The 15340-nt window shown below is 44.0% G+C and overlaps 1 protein-coding gene across 1 annotated transcript; it reads left to right on the forward strand.

The window, feature by feature from the left end:
- The first annotated feature begins 5825 nt into the window (after positions 1-5825).
- LOC139394339 (zinc finger protein ZFP2-like) lies at positions 5826-11232 on the forward strand. Its single transcript, XM_071142385.1, has 2 exons — positions 5826-6626; positions 10001-11232. The coding sequence occupies exons 1-2, from the start codon at positions 6014-6016 to the stop codon at positions 11230-11232; spliced, it is 1845 nt and encodes a 614-aa protein (XP_070998486.1). The 5' UTR covers positions 5826-6013.
- The last annotated feature ends 4108 nt before the right edge of the window (positions 11233-15340 follow it).

The raw sequence follows: 15340 nt of genomic DNA on the forward strand, positions 1-15340 counted from the left end.
ATGCAGGTGAAGAAGCACGGTGGCTAGGAAAAACTCCCTAGAAAGGCCAAAACCTAGGAAGAAACCTAGAGAGGAACCAGGCTATGTGGGGTGGCCAGTCCTCTTCTGGCTGTGCCGGGTGGAGATTATAACAAAACATGGTCAAGATGTTCAAATGTTCATAAATGACCAGCATGGTCGAATAATAATAAGGCAGAATAGTTGAAACTGGAGCAGCAGCACAGTCAGGTGGACTGGGGACAGCAAGGAGTCATCATGTCAGGTATTCCTGGGGCATGGTCCTAGGGCTCAGGTCCTCCGAGAGAGAGAAAGAAAGAGAGAATTAGAGAGAGCATATGTGGGATGGCCAGTCCTCTTCTGGCTGTGCCGGGTGGAGATTATAACAGAACATGGCCAAGATGTTCAAATGTTCATAAATGATCAGCATGGTCGAATAATAATAAGGCAGAACAGTTGAAACTGGAGCAGCAGCACAGCCAGGTGGACTGGGGACAGCAAGGAGTCATCATGTCAGGTAGTCCTGGGGCATGGTCCTAGGGCTCAGGTCCTCCGAGAGAGAGAAAGAGAGAAGGAGAGAATTAGAGAACGCACACTTAGATTCGAATAGGACAGGAGAAGTACTCCAGATATAACAAACTGACCCTAGCCCCCCGACACATAAACTACTGCAGCATAAATACTGGAGGCTGAGACAGGAGGGGTCAGGAGACACTGTGGCCCACTCCGAGGACACCCCCGGACAGGGCCAAACAGGAAGGATATAACCCCACCCACTTTGCCAAAGCACAGCCCCCACACCACTAGAGGGATATCTTCAACCACCAACTTACCATCCTGAGGCAAGGCTGAGTATAGCCCACAAAGACCTCCGCCACGGCACAACTTAAGGGGGGGGGGGGGGGGGGCGCCAACCCAGACAGGATGACCACATCAGTGACTCAACCCACTCAGGTGACGCACCTCCTCCAGGGACGGCATGAGAGAGCCCCAGTAAAGCCAGTGACTCAGCCCCTGTAATAGGGTTAGAGGCAGAGAATCCCAGTGGAAAGAGGGGAACCGGCCAGGCAGAGACAGCAAGGGTGGTTCGTTGCTCCAGAGCCTTTCCGTTCACCCTCCCACTCCTGGGCCAGACTACACTCAATCATATGACCCACTGAAGAGATGAGTCTTCAGTAGAGACTTAAAGGTTGAGACCGAGTTTGCGTCTCTGACATGGGTAGGCAGACCGTTCCATAAAAATGGAGCTCTATAGGAGAAAGCCCTGCCTCCAGCTGTTTGCTTAAAAATTCTAGGGACAATTAGGAGGCCTGCGTCTTGTGACCGTAGCGTACGTGTAGGTATGTACGGCAGGACCAAATCAGAGAGATAGATAGGAGCAAGCCCATGTAATGCTTTGTAGGTTAGCAGTAAAACCTTGAAATCAGCCCTTGCTTTGACAGGAAGCCAGTGTAGAGAGGCTAGCACTGGAGTAATATGATCAAATTTTTTGGTTCTAGTCAGGATTCTAGCAGCCGTATTTAGCACCAACTGAAGTTTATTTAGTGCTTTATCCGGGTAGCCGGAAAGTAGAGCATTGCAGTAGTCTAACCTGGAAGTGACAAAAGCATGGATTAATTTTTCTGCATCATTTTTGGACAGAAAGTTCCTGATTTTTGCAATGTTACGTAGATGGAAAAAAGCTGTCCTTGAAATGGTCTTGATATGTTCTTCAAAAGAGAGATCAGGGTCCAGAGTAACGCCGAGGTCCTTCACAGTTTTATTTGAGACGACTGTACAACCATTAAGATTAATTGTCAGATTCAACAGAAGATCTCTTTGTTTCTTGGGACCTAGAACAAGCATCTCTGTTTTGTCCGAGTTTAAAAGTAGAAAGTTTGCAGCCATCCACTTCCTTATGTCTGAAACACATTCTTCTAGCAAGGGCAATTTTGGGGCTTCACCATGTTTAATTGAAATGTACAGCTGTGTGTCATCCGCATAGCAGTGAAAGTTAACATTATGTTTTCGAATAACATCCCCAAGAGGTAAAATATATAGTGAAAACAATAGTGGTCCTAAAACGGAACCTTGAGGAACACCGAAATTTACAGTTGATTTGTCAGAGGACAGACCATTCACAGAGACAAACTGATATCTTTCCGACAGATAAGATCTAAACCAGGCCAGAACTTGTCCGTGTAGACCAATTTGGGTTTCCAATCTCTCCAAAAGAATGTGGTGATCGATGGTATCAAAAGCAGCACTAAGGTCTAGGAGCACGAGGACAGATGCAGAGCCTCGGTCCGATGCCATTAAAATGTCATTTACCACCTTCACAAGTGCCGTCTCAGTGCTATGATGGGGTCTAAAACCAGACTGAAGCATTTCGTATACATTGTTTGTCTTCAGGAAGGCAGTGAGTTGTTGCGCAACAGCCTTTTCTAAAATGTTTGAGAGGAATGGAAGATTCGATATAGGCCGATAGTTTTTTATATTTTCTGGGTCAAGGTTTAGCTTTTTCAAGAGAGGCTTTATTACTGCCACTTTTAGTGAGTTTGGTACACATCCGGTGGATAGAGAGCCGTTTATTATGTTCAACATAGGAGGGCCAAGCACAGGAAGCAGCTCTTTCAGTAGTTTAGTTGGAATAGGGTCCAGTATGCAGCTTGAAGGTTTAGAGGCCATGATTATTTTCATCATTGTGTCAAGAGATATAGTACTAAAACACTTGAGTGTCTCTCTTGATCCTAGGTCCTGGCAGAGTTGTGCAGACTCAGGACAACTGAGCTTTGAAGGAATACGCAGATTTAAGGAAGAGTCCGTAATTTGCTTTCTAATAATCATAATCTTTTCCTCAAAGAAGTTCATGAATTTATCACTGCTAAAGTGAAAGTCATCCTCTCTTGGGGAATGCTGCTTTTTAGTTAGCTTTGCGACAGTATCAAAAAGGAATTTCGGATTGTTCTTATTTTCCTCAATTAAGTTAGAAAAATAGGATGATCGAGCAGCAGTAAGGGCTCTTCGATACTGCACGGTACTGTCTTTCCAAGCTAGTCGGAAGACTTCCAGTTTGGTGTGGCGCCATTTCCGTTCCAATTTTCTGGAAGCTTGCTTCAGAGCTCGGGTATTTTCTGTGTACCAGGGAGCTAGTTTCTTATGAGAAATGTTTTTAGTTTTTAGGGGTGCAACTGCATCTAGGGTATTGCGCAAGGTTAAGTTGAGTTCCTCAGTTAGGTGGTTAACTGATTTTTGTCCTCTGGCGTCCTTGGGTAGGCAGAAGGAGTCTGGAAGGACATCAAGGAATCTTTGTGTTGTCTGTGAATTTATAGCACGACTTTTGATGATCCTTGGTTGGGGTCTGAGCAGATTATTTGTTGCAATTGCAAACGTAATAAAATGGTGGTCCGATAGTCCAGGATTATGAGGAAAAACATTAAGATCCACAACATTTATTCCATGGGACAAAACTAGGTCCAGCGTATGACTGTGACAGTGAGTGGGTCCAGAGACATGTTGGACAAAACCCACTGAGTCGATGATGGCTCCGAAAGCCTTTTGGAGTGGGTCTGTGGACTTTTCCATGTGAATATTAAAGTCACCAAAGATTAGAATATTATCCGCTATGACTACAAGGTCCGATAGGAATTCAGGGAACTCAGTGAGGAACGCTGTATATGGCCCAGGAGGCCTGTAAACAGTAGCTATAAAAAGTGATTGAGTAGGCTGCATAGATTTCATGACTAGAAGCTCAAAAGACGAAAACGTCATTTTTTTTTTTGTAAATTGAAATTTGCTATCGTAAATGTTAGCAACACCTCCGCCTTTGCGGGATGCACGGGGGATATGGTCACTAGTGTAGCCAGGAGGTGAGGCCTCATTTAACACAGTAAATTCATCAGGCTTAAGCCATGTTTCAGTCAGGCCAATCACATCAAGATTATGATCAGTGATTAGTTCATTGACTATAATTGCCTTTGAAGTAAGGGATCTAACATTAAGTAGCCCTATTTTGAGATGTGAGGTATCATGATCTCTTTCAATAATGACAGGAATGGAGGTGGTCTTTATCCTAGTGAGATTGCTAAGGCGAACACCGCCATGTTTAGTTTTGCCCAACCTAGGTCGAGGCACAGACACGGTCTCAATGGTGATAGCTGAGCTGACTACACTGACTGTGCTAGTGGCAGACTCCACTATGCTGGCAGGCTGGCTAACAGCCTGCTGCCTGGCCTGCACCCTATTTCATTGTGGAGCTAGAGGAGTTAGAGCCCTGTCTATGTTGGTAGATAAAATGAGAGCACCCCTCCAGCTAGGATGGAGTCCGTCACTCCTCAGCAGGTCAGGCTTGGTCCTGTTTGTGGGTGAGTCCCAGAAAGAGGGCCAATTATCTACAAATTCTATCTTTTGGGAGGGGCAGAAAACAGTTTTCAACCAGCGATTGAGTTGTGAGACTCTGCTGTAGAGCTCATCACTCCCCCTAACTGGGAGGGGGCCAGAGACAATTACTCGATGCCGACACATCTTTCTAGCTGATTTACACGCAGAAGCTATGTTGCGCTTGGTGATCTCTGACTGTTTCATCCTAACATCGTTGGTGCCGACGTGGATAACAATATCTCTATACTCTCTACACTCGCCAGTTTTAGCTTTAGCCAGCACCATCTTCAGATTAGCCTTAACGTCGGTAGCCCTGCCCCCCGGTAAACAGTGTATGATCGCTGGATGATTCTCAAGTCTAATACTGCGGGTAATGGAGTCGCCAATGACTAGAGTTTTCAATTTGTCCGAGCTAATGGTGGGAAGCTTCGGCGTCTCAGACCCCGTAACGGGAGGAGTAGAGACCAGAGAAGACTCGGCCTCTGACTCCGACCCGCTGCTTAATGGGGAAAACCGGTTGAAAGTTTCTGTCGGCTGAATGAGCGACACCGGTTGAGCGTTCCTACAGCATTTCCTTCCAGAAACCGTGAGAAAGTTGTCCGGCTGCGGGGACTGTGCCAGGGGATTTATACTACTATCTGTACTTACTGGTGGCACAGACGCTGTTTCATCCTTTCCTACACTGAAATTACCCTTGCCTAGCGATTGCGTCTGAAGCTGGGCTTGTAGCACAGCTATCCTCGCCGTAAGGCGAGTACAGCGACTGCAATTAGAAGGCATCATGTTAATGTTACTACTTAGCTTCGGCTGTTGGAGGTCCTGACGAATCGTGTCCAGATAAAGCGTCCGGAGTGAAAAAGTTGAGTAGGAAAAAACAAACATATAAACGGTAATTAAAAAGTAAAAACCGTAAATTTGTCAGGTAGCAAAACAGGTTGGCAACAAAACGCACAGCAACTCAAAAACAAGTCTGCAAGTCGTGACCGGAAATGTCGTGACCGGAATTCCTTCACACTGAATTGCCTAGCTAAATAGAGGATACAAATATGTTTTAAATGTAACTTCGTTACACTGGCAAACAAACTCAGTAGCACAGAGAATATTATCCATATGACGTTGAGAAATACTGCAATGTGTGTAGTTTGGAAGAGTCACAAAATAAGTTAATAAATATGTAATAACGCAAAAACATAACTGTTTGTTCTTATAGGTAACCAGATCGTGATTACAATTAGCTTACTAAGTCTTTAACCACACTGTATTGTTACACTGGTGAGTAAAAACTCATGCTTCCTACACTTTAACTTGTTGTCTGAAGATAAAATATACATTTTACTCAACTGCGTTACCCACTCCAGTCAGCAGATGGCGGTCTGAGACTTTAAGGCGATGCTGTTGGTGTGACGTATAATCTAGTGGACGGAACGCTTCTTTCAACAGCAGCAACAGTTTGTCAGAAACCTCGGTAGCTTGCTAGACAAATAGCCGAACCAATAAAGCTCTTTAGACGCTTTAGTGTTTATTAGCCACTGTCTTTTAAAACCACTTCTGTCGTCTAGTTAGTTATCCGATTTCATTTCATATTTAGAGTGTTGTTATTAGTCAGCTAGCGGGCTGGTTAAGTTAGCATTAGCCTAGCTAGCTAACATCTCCGACCATGCGGTCACTAAGCTACTCTCCTTCTAATGAAGAGAAGGATATCACAGTAAATCAAGAAGTAGAGAGTGGGGCCTTTACTGTGAAAGAAGAGGAGGACGCGTTCAGAGTGAAAGACGAGGAAGATATCACAGTAAAACAAGAAGTAGAGAGTGAGGCTGTTACTTTGAAAGAAGAGGAATACACTCCTGCTGCTAAGGAAGAGGTGGATATCACAGTAAAACAAGAAGTAGAGGGTGGGGCCGTTACTGTGAAAGAAGAAGAGAAAGACACGTTCAGAGTGAACGAGGAGGAGGATGTTACTTTAAAAGAGGAGGAGGATGTTGTTACTTTAAAAGTGGAGGAGGATGTTACTGTAAAAGAGGAGGAGGATGTTACTGTAAAAGAAGAGGAGGATGTTACTGTAAAAGAAGAGGAGGATGTTACTATAAAAGAAGAGGGGGGTGTTACTGTAAAAGGAGAGGAGGATTCCGTTTTTGGAGTGAAAGAGGAGGAGTGGGAAATGACTGTTACATCAAAAGAAGAGGAGGAACCTGGATATCTGGGCCCGGTTTCCCAAACGCATCTTAAGGCATCCAATGGTTCTAACGATGAACCGGCCCTGATTAACACTAGTAAGTACTGTCTTAACAACAGAGGCACAAACTCTGCAGTTGTTGAACTGATGTTTGGTGTTAAAGCAGAAATCTGCAATTGCTACATCCATTTTGTTACTTTTAAATTATTTATTTATAGCTATTGATTATTGAGGAATATAACACATGCCGCTTAGTTCAACTGTTGTACCCCATCAAAACCCCAAATAAGCTTTTTTTGCTCCAATGTTTAGAAACAATGTAAACCAACACTGTATAGCCTCAACATGGTTAAAACTATAATGTTGATATCATGGATGGTCAGTCCTTGCATCCATAGGTCTGTCTATGAATTTGAGAGTAGTTACATTTCTCCAGTCCCATCCATCATCTTATTACCAAAACAGTGGTGGAATGACAGCTTTGTTATTGTCACAACTGCAGATTAGTTGTGAGGGTTTTTTAAACATCAAGAAAATGGCTGCCCAGAGACATGGTTTGGTAAACAGTTGAGGGATGGGGTAAGGAGAAGTGTAACCACTCTCAAATGCATAGAGAAATCTATTGTAGCAACCGTACATCTTGGCGTAACAGTTATAAGGTGTTGGCTTGACAGTCACTGGACCCAGGTTTGAGTTCAGCTCAGGGCCTCCCCCTGAATTAAATACACTATGAATACAAAGACTGGCCATCCATGAGGTCAAAATGATCATTTTAAACAGATTGAGGCTATATAGTATATTCTAGAATTGATCCGTGATGTCATAATGATAGTTTAACCAGGTTTCTAGGCTATATAGTATATTCTAGAATTGATCCGTGATGTCATAATGATAGTTTAACCAGGTTTCTAGGATATATAGTATATTCTAGAATTGATCCATGATGTCATAATGATAGTTTAACCAGGTTTCTACGCTATATAGTATATTCCAGAATTGCCAGTGTAGATTTCCTGTGGGGGTCAAATTGTTACAGCTGTTGATAAGTCATTGTATAATATTCAGCCAATTTATTTTCAGGCGAAACATACCTATATTCAATTACATTCATGAATTGGTTTGAGACCTTAATTTTAAAACTTTCTCAAAGTTGGTGCCTTGACAGATTCATAGAAAATGTTTTGTCATAAAATAATATTTTTTATTTATTTAAATGTAACCTTTATTTAACTAGGCAAGTCAGTCAAGAACAAATTCTTATTTACAATGACTGCCTACCCCGGACGATGTTTCCTCCGACACATTGGTGCGGCAGGCTTCCGGGTTGGATGTGCGCTGTGTTAAGAAGCAGTGCGACTTGGTTGGGTTGTGTTTCAGGGGTCGCGTGGCTTTCAACCTTCGTCTCTCCCGAGCCCGTACAGGAGTTGTAGCGATGAGACAAGATAGTAACTACTAACAATTGGATGCAACGAAATTGGGGCAAAATTCACAAAAAAAAGTTGAACCCAGGTTGAAAATATACTGATGAAAATAAATATCCTATAAATCACATTGGCTGCACATGACCTGTCTACAATTAACTTTAAACATGGTTGGCCCGAATCTCGTGATAGCAAGTTTGTAACATTGTATAAAATATTCTAGGCCCTCGGTTTCCTGTTCCAGTGAGTTCTGGACAGACACAGTTGTCGGCTATTTGTGAAAAGGATAAGAAGTAATCAGGTATTGTATGACATTTCCACTGGATCAGAGCATTACATTTTTCCCTTTTATTCTGAGTGGTAATCGAAAGGGCGAGAGCTGGAAATATTTTACGAAAATACTTTGAGGAACTATTGTCATTCGCAATTGATTTTGATTAGACTTTGTTGCTGTTTGAGGTGAAGAAAAAATGACTTTGAGAAGCTTCACAACTCATTGGTGGTGCAGCGTTAAGACAATCAGAAATACTATCAGACATCCCCAAATGTAACTGACTATAATTACTCTTTCCTGAAGGAGGGAAACGAGGTACAACACCTGTTTGAACCCGCCCCTTCCTGGGTCGGCGAAGAGCGGTATTAAATTTAAGGAATAAATCCAAGCCTCACTCATCACCTGTAGAAGGCGGGGCTTCCAGCGAGGCACGGATTTAATAGTATGTTGTACCTAGTTTCCCTCCTTCAGGGAACAGTAGTTATAGTCATAACGTTATGCTTGTAATATGATGAACTTCAACTTCAATACGGATCTTGGGAATCATTTTCTGAATAACAAACATCACGACATGCAACAACAACCAAAGTGCTTCTTCATTCATTACTCTGGTAAAGACAGTCATGCCGTGCTCCACGTTGGATCCAACATCCCTAACAAATTGATGTTTATAATGTGTTATTGTCTGCTTGATTTACAGTAGGGGCTTGTTAGTCTGTTTGCACACAGAGACACTGAGTTAATAATGTGTAGAGAACTGTCCCTTGATGGATAGGCTATTGTACAAAACACAGAGATATTTTCCTTTATTCAGGACATTTAGAATGACAACACATTACAGAGTAGCCTAGTGGGATTATTCACAAAATTATCTGGTGATCAGGTTATGAAATGTCATGACAAAGACATTTTAGTTTCCATGTTTCACCTGAAATATTAAATGATTTATAGTCCTCGGTCTGTTGTAAGGGTCCTACAGTAGGTCTGTGTTGTAAGTTATGGGTTCTACAGTAGGTCTGTGTTGTAAGTCATGGGTCCTACTGTAGGTCTGTGTTGTTGTTAGGTGAAGTTATTGGTCCTACAGTAGGTCTATGCTTCTGTTAGGTGATGTTATAGGCAAATTTGGCAAACACTTAGTGTTCAAACCCTCGTTGTCAGGCTGATGGAAAATCTAGCAAAAAGAGCATTTTACTGGTTGAAGTGTTTTTTAAATACAATGCGGTTGATTTGTGATGACGACACAAACATGATTTTAAGCAGGACATTCAAACGAGCCTTACAATTCTAATCCAAAGTAGTGTGAAATGCTCTCATAAGCAACCTGGAAATGGAGGTAACTTCCCTGAGTTTTCCCCCATTCACATTCAGAATACATTGTGAAAAACTAAAATCTTTGCTCACCATTTTTGCTCCAGGCAGATATAGTACATCCATAACTAGTGGTTTCCTCATTAGCAGATATACTACGTCCATAACTAGTGGTTTCCTCATTAGCAGTTATACTACGTCCATAACAATCGGGTTCCTCATTAGCAGGGAGGAGATTCTACAAGCAAATTGCGTGTGCATCGACGTCATGCCGCAATTTTAGCACAGAATGGCCCCTTTATTGGAGACCAAAAGTCACCTGGCACACTGCGTAGGATTTCAACTTGAATAACTCATTTCTAGCCTACAATCATCAGTTACTACTAATGTGAAAACAACACAAAATATGACTATTCTTGCTCATTTTGTGGGCCTTTAACCATCTGCCTGATATTGTTGTTCACGCAGGAGAGAGAAGTGACTATCTTGGATCCTCTGGGGAGCCTCAACAACCTCATGATGCTGATGACGCAGAGAAGAGTCTCTCCAGATCAAAACACCCCAAGAAACACCAGCAGAGACCCACAGGGAAGAGAACTCACTGCTGCTCTGACTGTGGGAAGAGTTTTGTTTCTTCAGGACATTTAAAAGCACACCAGAGAATACACACGGGAGAGAAACCTTATAGCTGTACTCAATGTGGGAAGAGTTTTACGATGTCTAGCAAGCTGACTCGACACTATAGAACACACACAGGAGAGAAACCTTATAGCTGTGATGAATGTGGAAAGAGTTTTGTCACATCTAGCAGTCTGATTATACACCAGAGAATACACACAGGAGAGAAACCTTATAGCTGTACTCAATGTGGGAAGAGTTTTACGATGTCTAGCAAGCTGACTCGACACTATAGAACACACACAGGAGAGAAACCTTATAGCTGTGATGAATGTGGAAAGAGTTTTGTCACATCTAGCAGTCTGATTATACACCGGAGAGCACACACAGGAGAGAAACCTTTTATCTGTACTCAATGTGGGAAGAGTTTTACTCAGTCAACCAGCCTGATATCACATCAGAGAACACACACAGGAGAGAAACCTTATAGCTGTGCTCAATGTGGGAAGAGTTTTACTCATTCAACCGGTCTGATATCACACCAGAGAACACACACAGGAGAGAAACCTTATAGCTGTACTCAGTGTGGGAAGAGTTTTACTCATTCAACCGGCCTTATATCACACCAGAGAACACATACAGGAGAGAAGCCATATGGCTGTGTTCAATGTGGGAAGAGTTTTACTACTTCTAGCAAGCGGACAGTGCACCATAGAACACACACAGGAGAGAAGCCTTATAGCTGTAATGAATGTGGGAAGAGGTTTACTACATCTGGCAGTCTGACTGAACACCAGAAAACACACACAGGAGAGAAACCTTTTATCTGTACTCAATGTGGGAAGAGTTTTTCTCAGTCAACCAGCCTGATATCACATCAGAGAATACACACAGGAGAGAAACCTTATAGCTGTGCTCAATGTGGGAAGAGTTATACTACGTCTAGCAAGCGGACTAAACACCAGAGAACACACACAGGAGAGAAATCTTATAGCTGTGCTCAATGTGGGAAGAGTTATACTACGTCTAGCAAGCGGACTAAACACCAGAAAAAACACACAGGAGAGAAATCTCAGCTGTGATCAGTGTGTGATCTTGATAAAATACCTCTGATCAAACATCAGAAAATACATACATGAAGAAGTTGTTTCATGATATCAATGAATTTATGTCACAATGTACAATGTTTTAACATTGTAGAAGGAGTATTTTAATAATGTCACAATGTCGAACCCTAAATGTTTGCCCCCTGTTCTATTGATTTCAACTTGATGGGGATATTAGCTTCACGGAAAAATTCAGGCTCTGAATTGAAAGAGTACTATTTATGTGATTTAACAAAAATTGACTAACAAAAAAAGAGTTGAGTTACACTTACCATGTTACACTTGAAACAAAAAGCAACACTTTAAAATGTAGCGAGCTTTTTTTCTACAAATGGTCCTCTAACCAGGGACGTACACATTATTCCCAGATACCGTGTGGGTTTTGAGCTGTTAGTTTTAACAGGACGTGCAACCTCATCCTCTCGCATACTTGATTTCAACATGATATCGATGAGTTATGACAAATAAGTGTTGTGTTCATTTGTTCTAAAATGTAGCTGACTGTCTTCTGCAGGTTGTCCTCTAATTGGTGAGGTAAAAGGTATCTCCACTTTCCATGTGTTTTTTTGTGTGTTAGGTTGTACGTGCTGTTGAAACTATCCCCCCCAATCGATATCAGTGATTTATTGCGACTTGTCAAAACATCAGCGTTTCTGGTGCTTAGTTTATAAGGTGCTTGTTTTATAAAATACATTATTATTTATGTAACCAACTGACAATTTTTGTGGCTACAATTATGTTGACATTGTTTCCCTTCTTATAGAATATCAGGGTTCATTCTCAGATGTGCCAACCCAAATGTACTAGAGCATGACATTGGGGACTGGGCCCCGATCCAACAACATGCCTATCTAGTGAACCCTGAAAAGAGAGAGAAGCTCCGCAGTGAGTTGGAAAGTTACTACGGATATTGCAGGAGTTTCCTCTTGAAATCAGACATGTCTGTGGTAAGGACAACTTGGTTGTTGATTGTCTCAAGGGTGGGCAGTCAAAAAGTGTTGTGTTTTGCGCTTAGCCAGTGAGTTGCCATGGATCACAATTTATTTTGACTGCTCGTTTTTCCGTATTGAAGATGATTTTTGTTTGGGCTCGTTCCAGGGGGACGAGAGTTCGAGAAGTTTTCAATTGTTGACAGCCAGTAGACACCATGTTTATACTGGTGACGGTGAAGCATTGTAGTTGATTATAATGTGTAATTGAAGTTGTTTTATGTTGGTGGTAAGCATTCTCTTAAGGGGGAAGGTGTTCGTCTTCAGTTTTTCCATTTATGTTTTGAGGTTGGACTTTCGCCCGTATAGCTCGTTAGCACGTAGGTCGCACCGATTGGTGCCACCTCGTTAGTCAGTATGTGTTACACCTGAGCTGGCTTGTCCATCTCGTTAGTGGGAAGGTGTTTCACCTGAGCTGGTCCAGGTTCTATTTAAGAGTGTCTGGCCCAGTGCTCCAGTTGTCTTGATAGATGTGGAGAGTCAACACCGTTAGTTGCTCCACCTTTTTGGTTAAAGATGTTTTCACTTCAGGTTGTAGCTTCTTTCTGAAGAGAGCTTTTTTTCTTCAAAAAAAAATGAATACAAACAAGCAAACCTGGTCGGTTCCGGGGATTGGTATAGCAAATACCGTAAGATTTTCATGGACTGAAAAGGAGATGGAACCTTGGGGCAGGGAAACTTTTGGAAGGACCATATTGATGGGATGCCTCAGGATAGAGGTGAAGGAAGTACTCTGCCTTCAAGGCAACCCAAATGAAAAGGGTTTTGATGTGACGTTTCACAAGCAAGAGAAACATGACGAAGTAATGAAGATGGCAAAGGAAGCGGAGAAAACGGGACCCCTGTGCCATTATGCGGTGACCAGCCTGGCGAAGAACAACTTCAGGGTGGTCACCGTAACCATGTACAATCCGCATGTGAAAGATGAAGAGGTGAGGGCCTTTCTGGGGAGGTACATGGACAATGTCTCCTCAGCGAGGTACCTCAGGGACTCCCTGGGTTTCTGGAACGGGAGGAGAGGTTTCCAGGCGTTACTCAGGGAGTCCCCGAAGAGTGTGGATGGCTACCTCCATCCTCCGGCGATGTTCTCCCTGGGGGCTGACAGGGGAACACTCTACTATGCACGTCAGCCCCCGTTCTGCAGGCGTTGTATGGCCTACGGCCATATCCTGGCCTCGTGCAGCGCCAAGAAATGTCGTTTTTGTGGGTCGGAAGAGCACGAGGCCAAGGAGTGTGACGAGCCCAAGGCTTGCCACGGGTGTGGCTCAAGAGCACACCTGTGGCGTGATTGCCCGGCTCGTCACAGGTCATACGCGTCTGCAGCTGGGGGGGGAGCGGGGGATGGGGGGAGGAAAGAAAGGACTCGTGCCTGACAAGGTCCCTTGCCATCTTTGGGGATTTCACCCGAGCGTCGGGAGCAGTTCTGAACCATGCAAAGTCTTCCGTCAAGTTTTTCGGAAGATGGCGCGGTAGAACGGATGTGCCTGGGGGGTTATCTCTCTGTGAAGGGGCCCTGAGGATTCTCGGGGTTCATTTTGAGACCTCCGGCTCAGCGACGCTAAACTGGAACATGCGTATCGCAGTGGTACAGAGGAAGCTAGCAATGTGGAAGGCTAGGTATTTGTCTTTTATGGGCAAAGTCCTGGTCCTAAAGGTGGATGTGTTGCCGTCTCTTTTGTATGTGGCATACATCTACCCATTGCCGGCTTGTCTGAGGAGGCCTCTAGTGAGGCTTGTGTTTCAGTTTATGTGGAGTGGCAGGTGCGAGTGGGTCGCCAGGGCACGCATGATCTGTCCCATCGGGGAGGGAGGTAGGGGGGTACCACATTTCCCCCTCAAGCTGGACGCCATTTTTGTTTCTTTCTTGTTGACGGAGCTTGCTCGTCCGGTTATACACCCGTCCGGTTACCTCCTGCGGGTGTTCTTCTCGTATAAGGCGAGAAGCGTAATGGTGTGGTCTAACGCGGGTCCTCGGGCGGAACAGCTGCCGTGGCATTTTGGCCATGCGGCCAAGTGGCTGCGTGCGCACCCCGAGGTTGAAGTTGCCCGAGTAGGTTTAGACCACAGGCACCTGTACGAGGAGGTCAGGCAGGCAGGAAGTCCTGCGCCTGTAGCGGGCATCTCGTCAGTGGTCTGGGAGGGAGTGCAGGCGCGGGGCCTGGACAATAGGCTCAAGGACCTGAATTGGTTGGGCCTCCATAAGTGCTTGCCGGTACGTGCCATCTTGTACCGGTATAGTTTGGTGCAATCCCCCACCTGTCCAAGATCCTCTTGTGGCAGGGAGGAGACTGTGCGCCATGCCTTTTGGGACTGTGCCTTTGCCGGACTAGTCTGGGCTAGGGCACGGGTAATGCTAGGTGTGGTTAGGAGTGATTTTGTTGTGACATGGGCTAGGCTAGAGAGAGGCGTAGGGAGAGCAAAGGGAACGGATAGGGACAGGTTTCTGCTCTGGCTTCTCATGAGTCTCTTTAAAAAGGGACTGTGGGAAGCCAGGCAGAATTTAGTCAAGACAGGGAGAGATTGGGGGGTGGAAGGGATAGTGAGAAGGGTGGAAGGTGATTTGAGGGGGAAGATGAAGAGGGAGGAGAGGAGAGGAAGTGGGGGAAGCATGCGGCACGGGAGAGGTGGAAAGGGGGTTTAGGGCTGGGAGTGTTAGAGTGAGTTTGGTAAGGGGATAGATTAGGGAAGGGGAGATAGGGAAAGGGTTAGGTATTGGTTAGGTATGACGGGGAGGGACGATGCTCCCCTGAGGTTTGTTTTTGTTTAATGTTTTTGTAAATACAATTAATTAAGAATGAATGAGAATTATGATTTTGTAATAGTATGAATGGTATTGATTGTAATAAATTATTTTAACCACCACCTTTTTGGTTAAAGATGTTTTCACTTCAGGTTGTAGCTTCTTTCTGAAGAGAGCTTTTTTTCTTCAAAAAAAAATGAATACAAACAAGCAAACCTGGTCGGTTCCGGGGATTGGTATAGCAAATACCGTAAGATTTTCATGGACTGAAAAGGAGATGGAACCTTGGGGCAGGGAAACTTTTGGAAGGACCATATTGATGGGATGCCTCAGGATAGAGGTGAAGGAAGTACTC

The sequence above is a fragment of the Oncorhynchus clarkii genome, unplaced genomic scaffold, assembly GCF_045791955.1.
Source record: "Oncorhynchus clarkii lewisi isolate Uvic-CL-2024 unplaced genomic scaffold, UVic_Ocla_1.0 unplaced_contig_359_pilon_pilon, whole genome shotgun sequence".
In the NCBI taxonomy this organism is placed as follows: Eukaryota; Metazoa; Chordata; class Actinopteri; order Salmoniformes; family Salmonidae; genus Oncorhynchus; species Oncorhynchus clarkii.

Bases quoted from the DNA above. Each gene is read 5' to 3' on its own strand.
- LOC139394339 (XM_071142385.1), top strand. From the start codon at position 6,014: ATGCGGTCACTAAGCTACTCTCCTTCTAATGAAGAGAAGGATATCACA. The intron at 6,627-10,000 runs GTAAGTACTGTC...TTGTTCACGCAG, and splicing joins ACCGGCCCTGATTAACACTA to GAGAGAGAAGTGACTATCTT.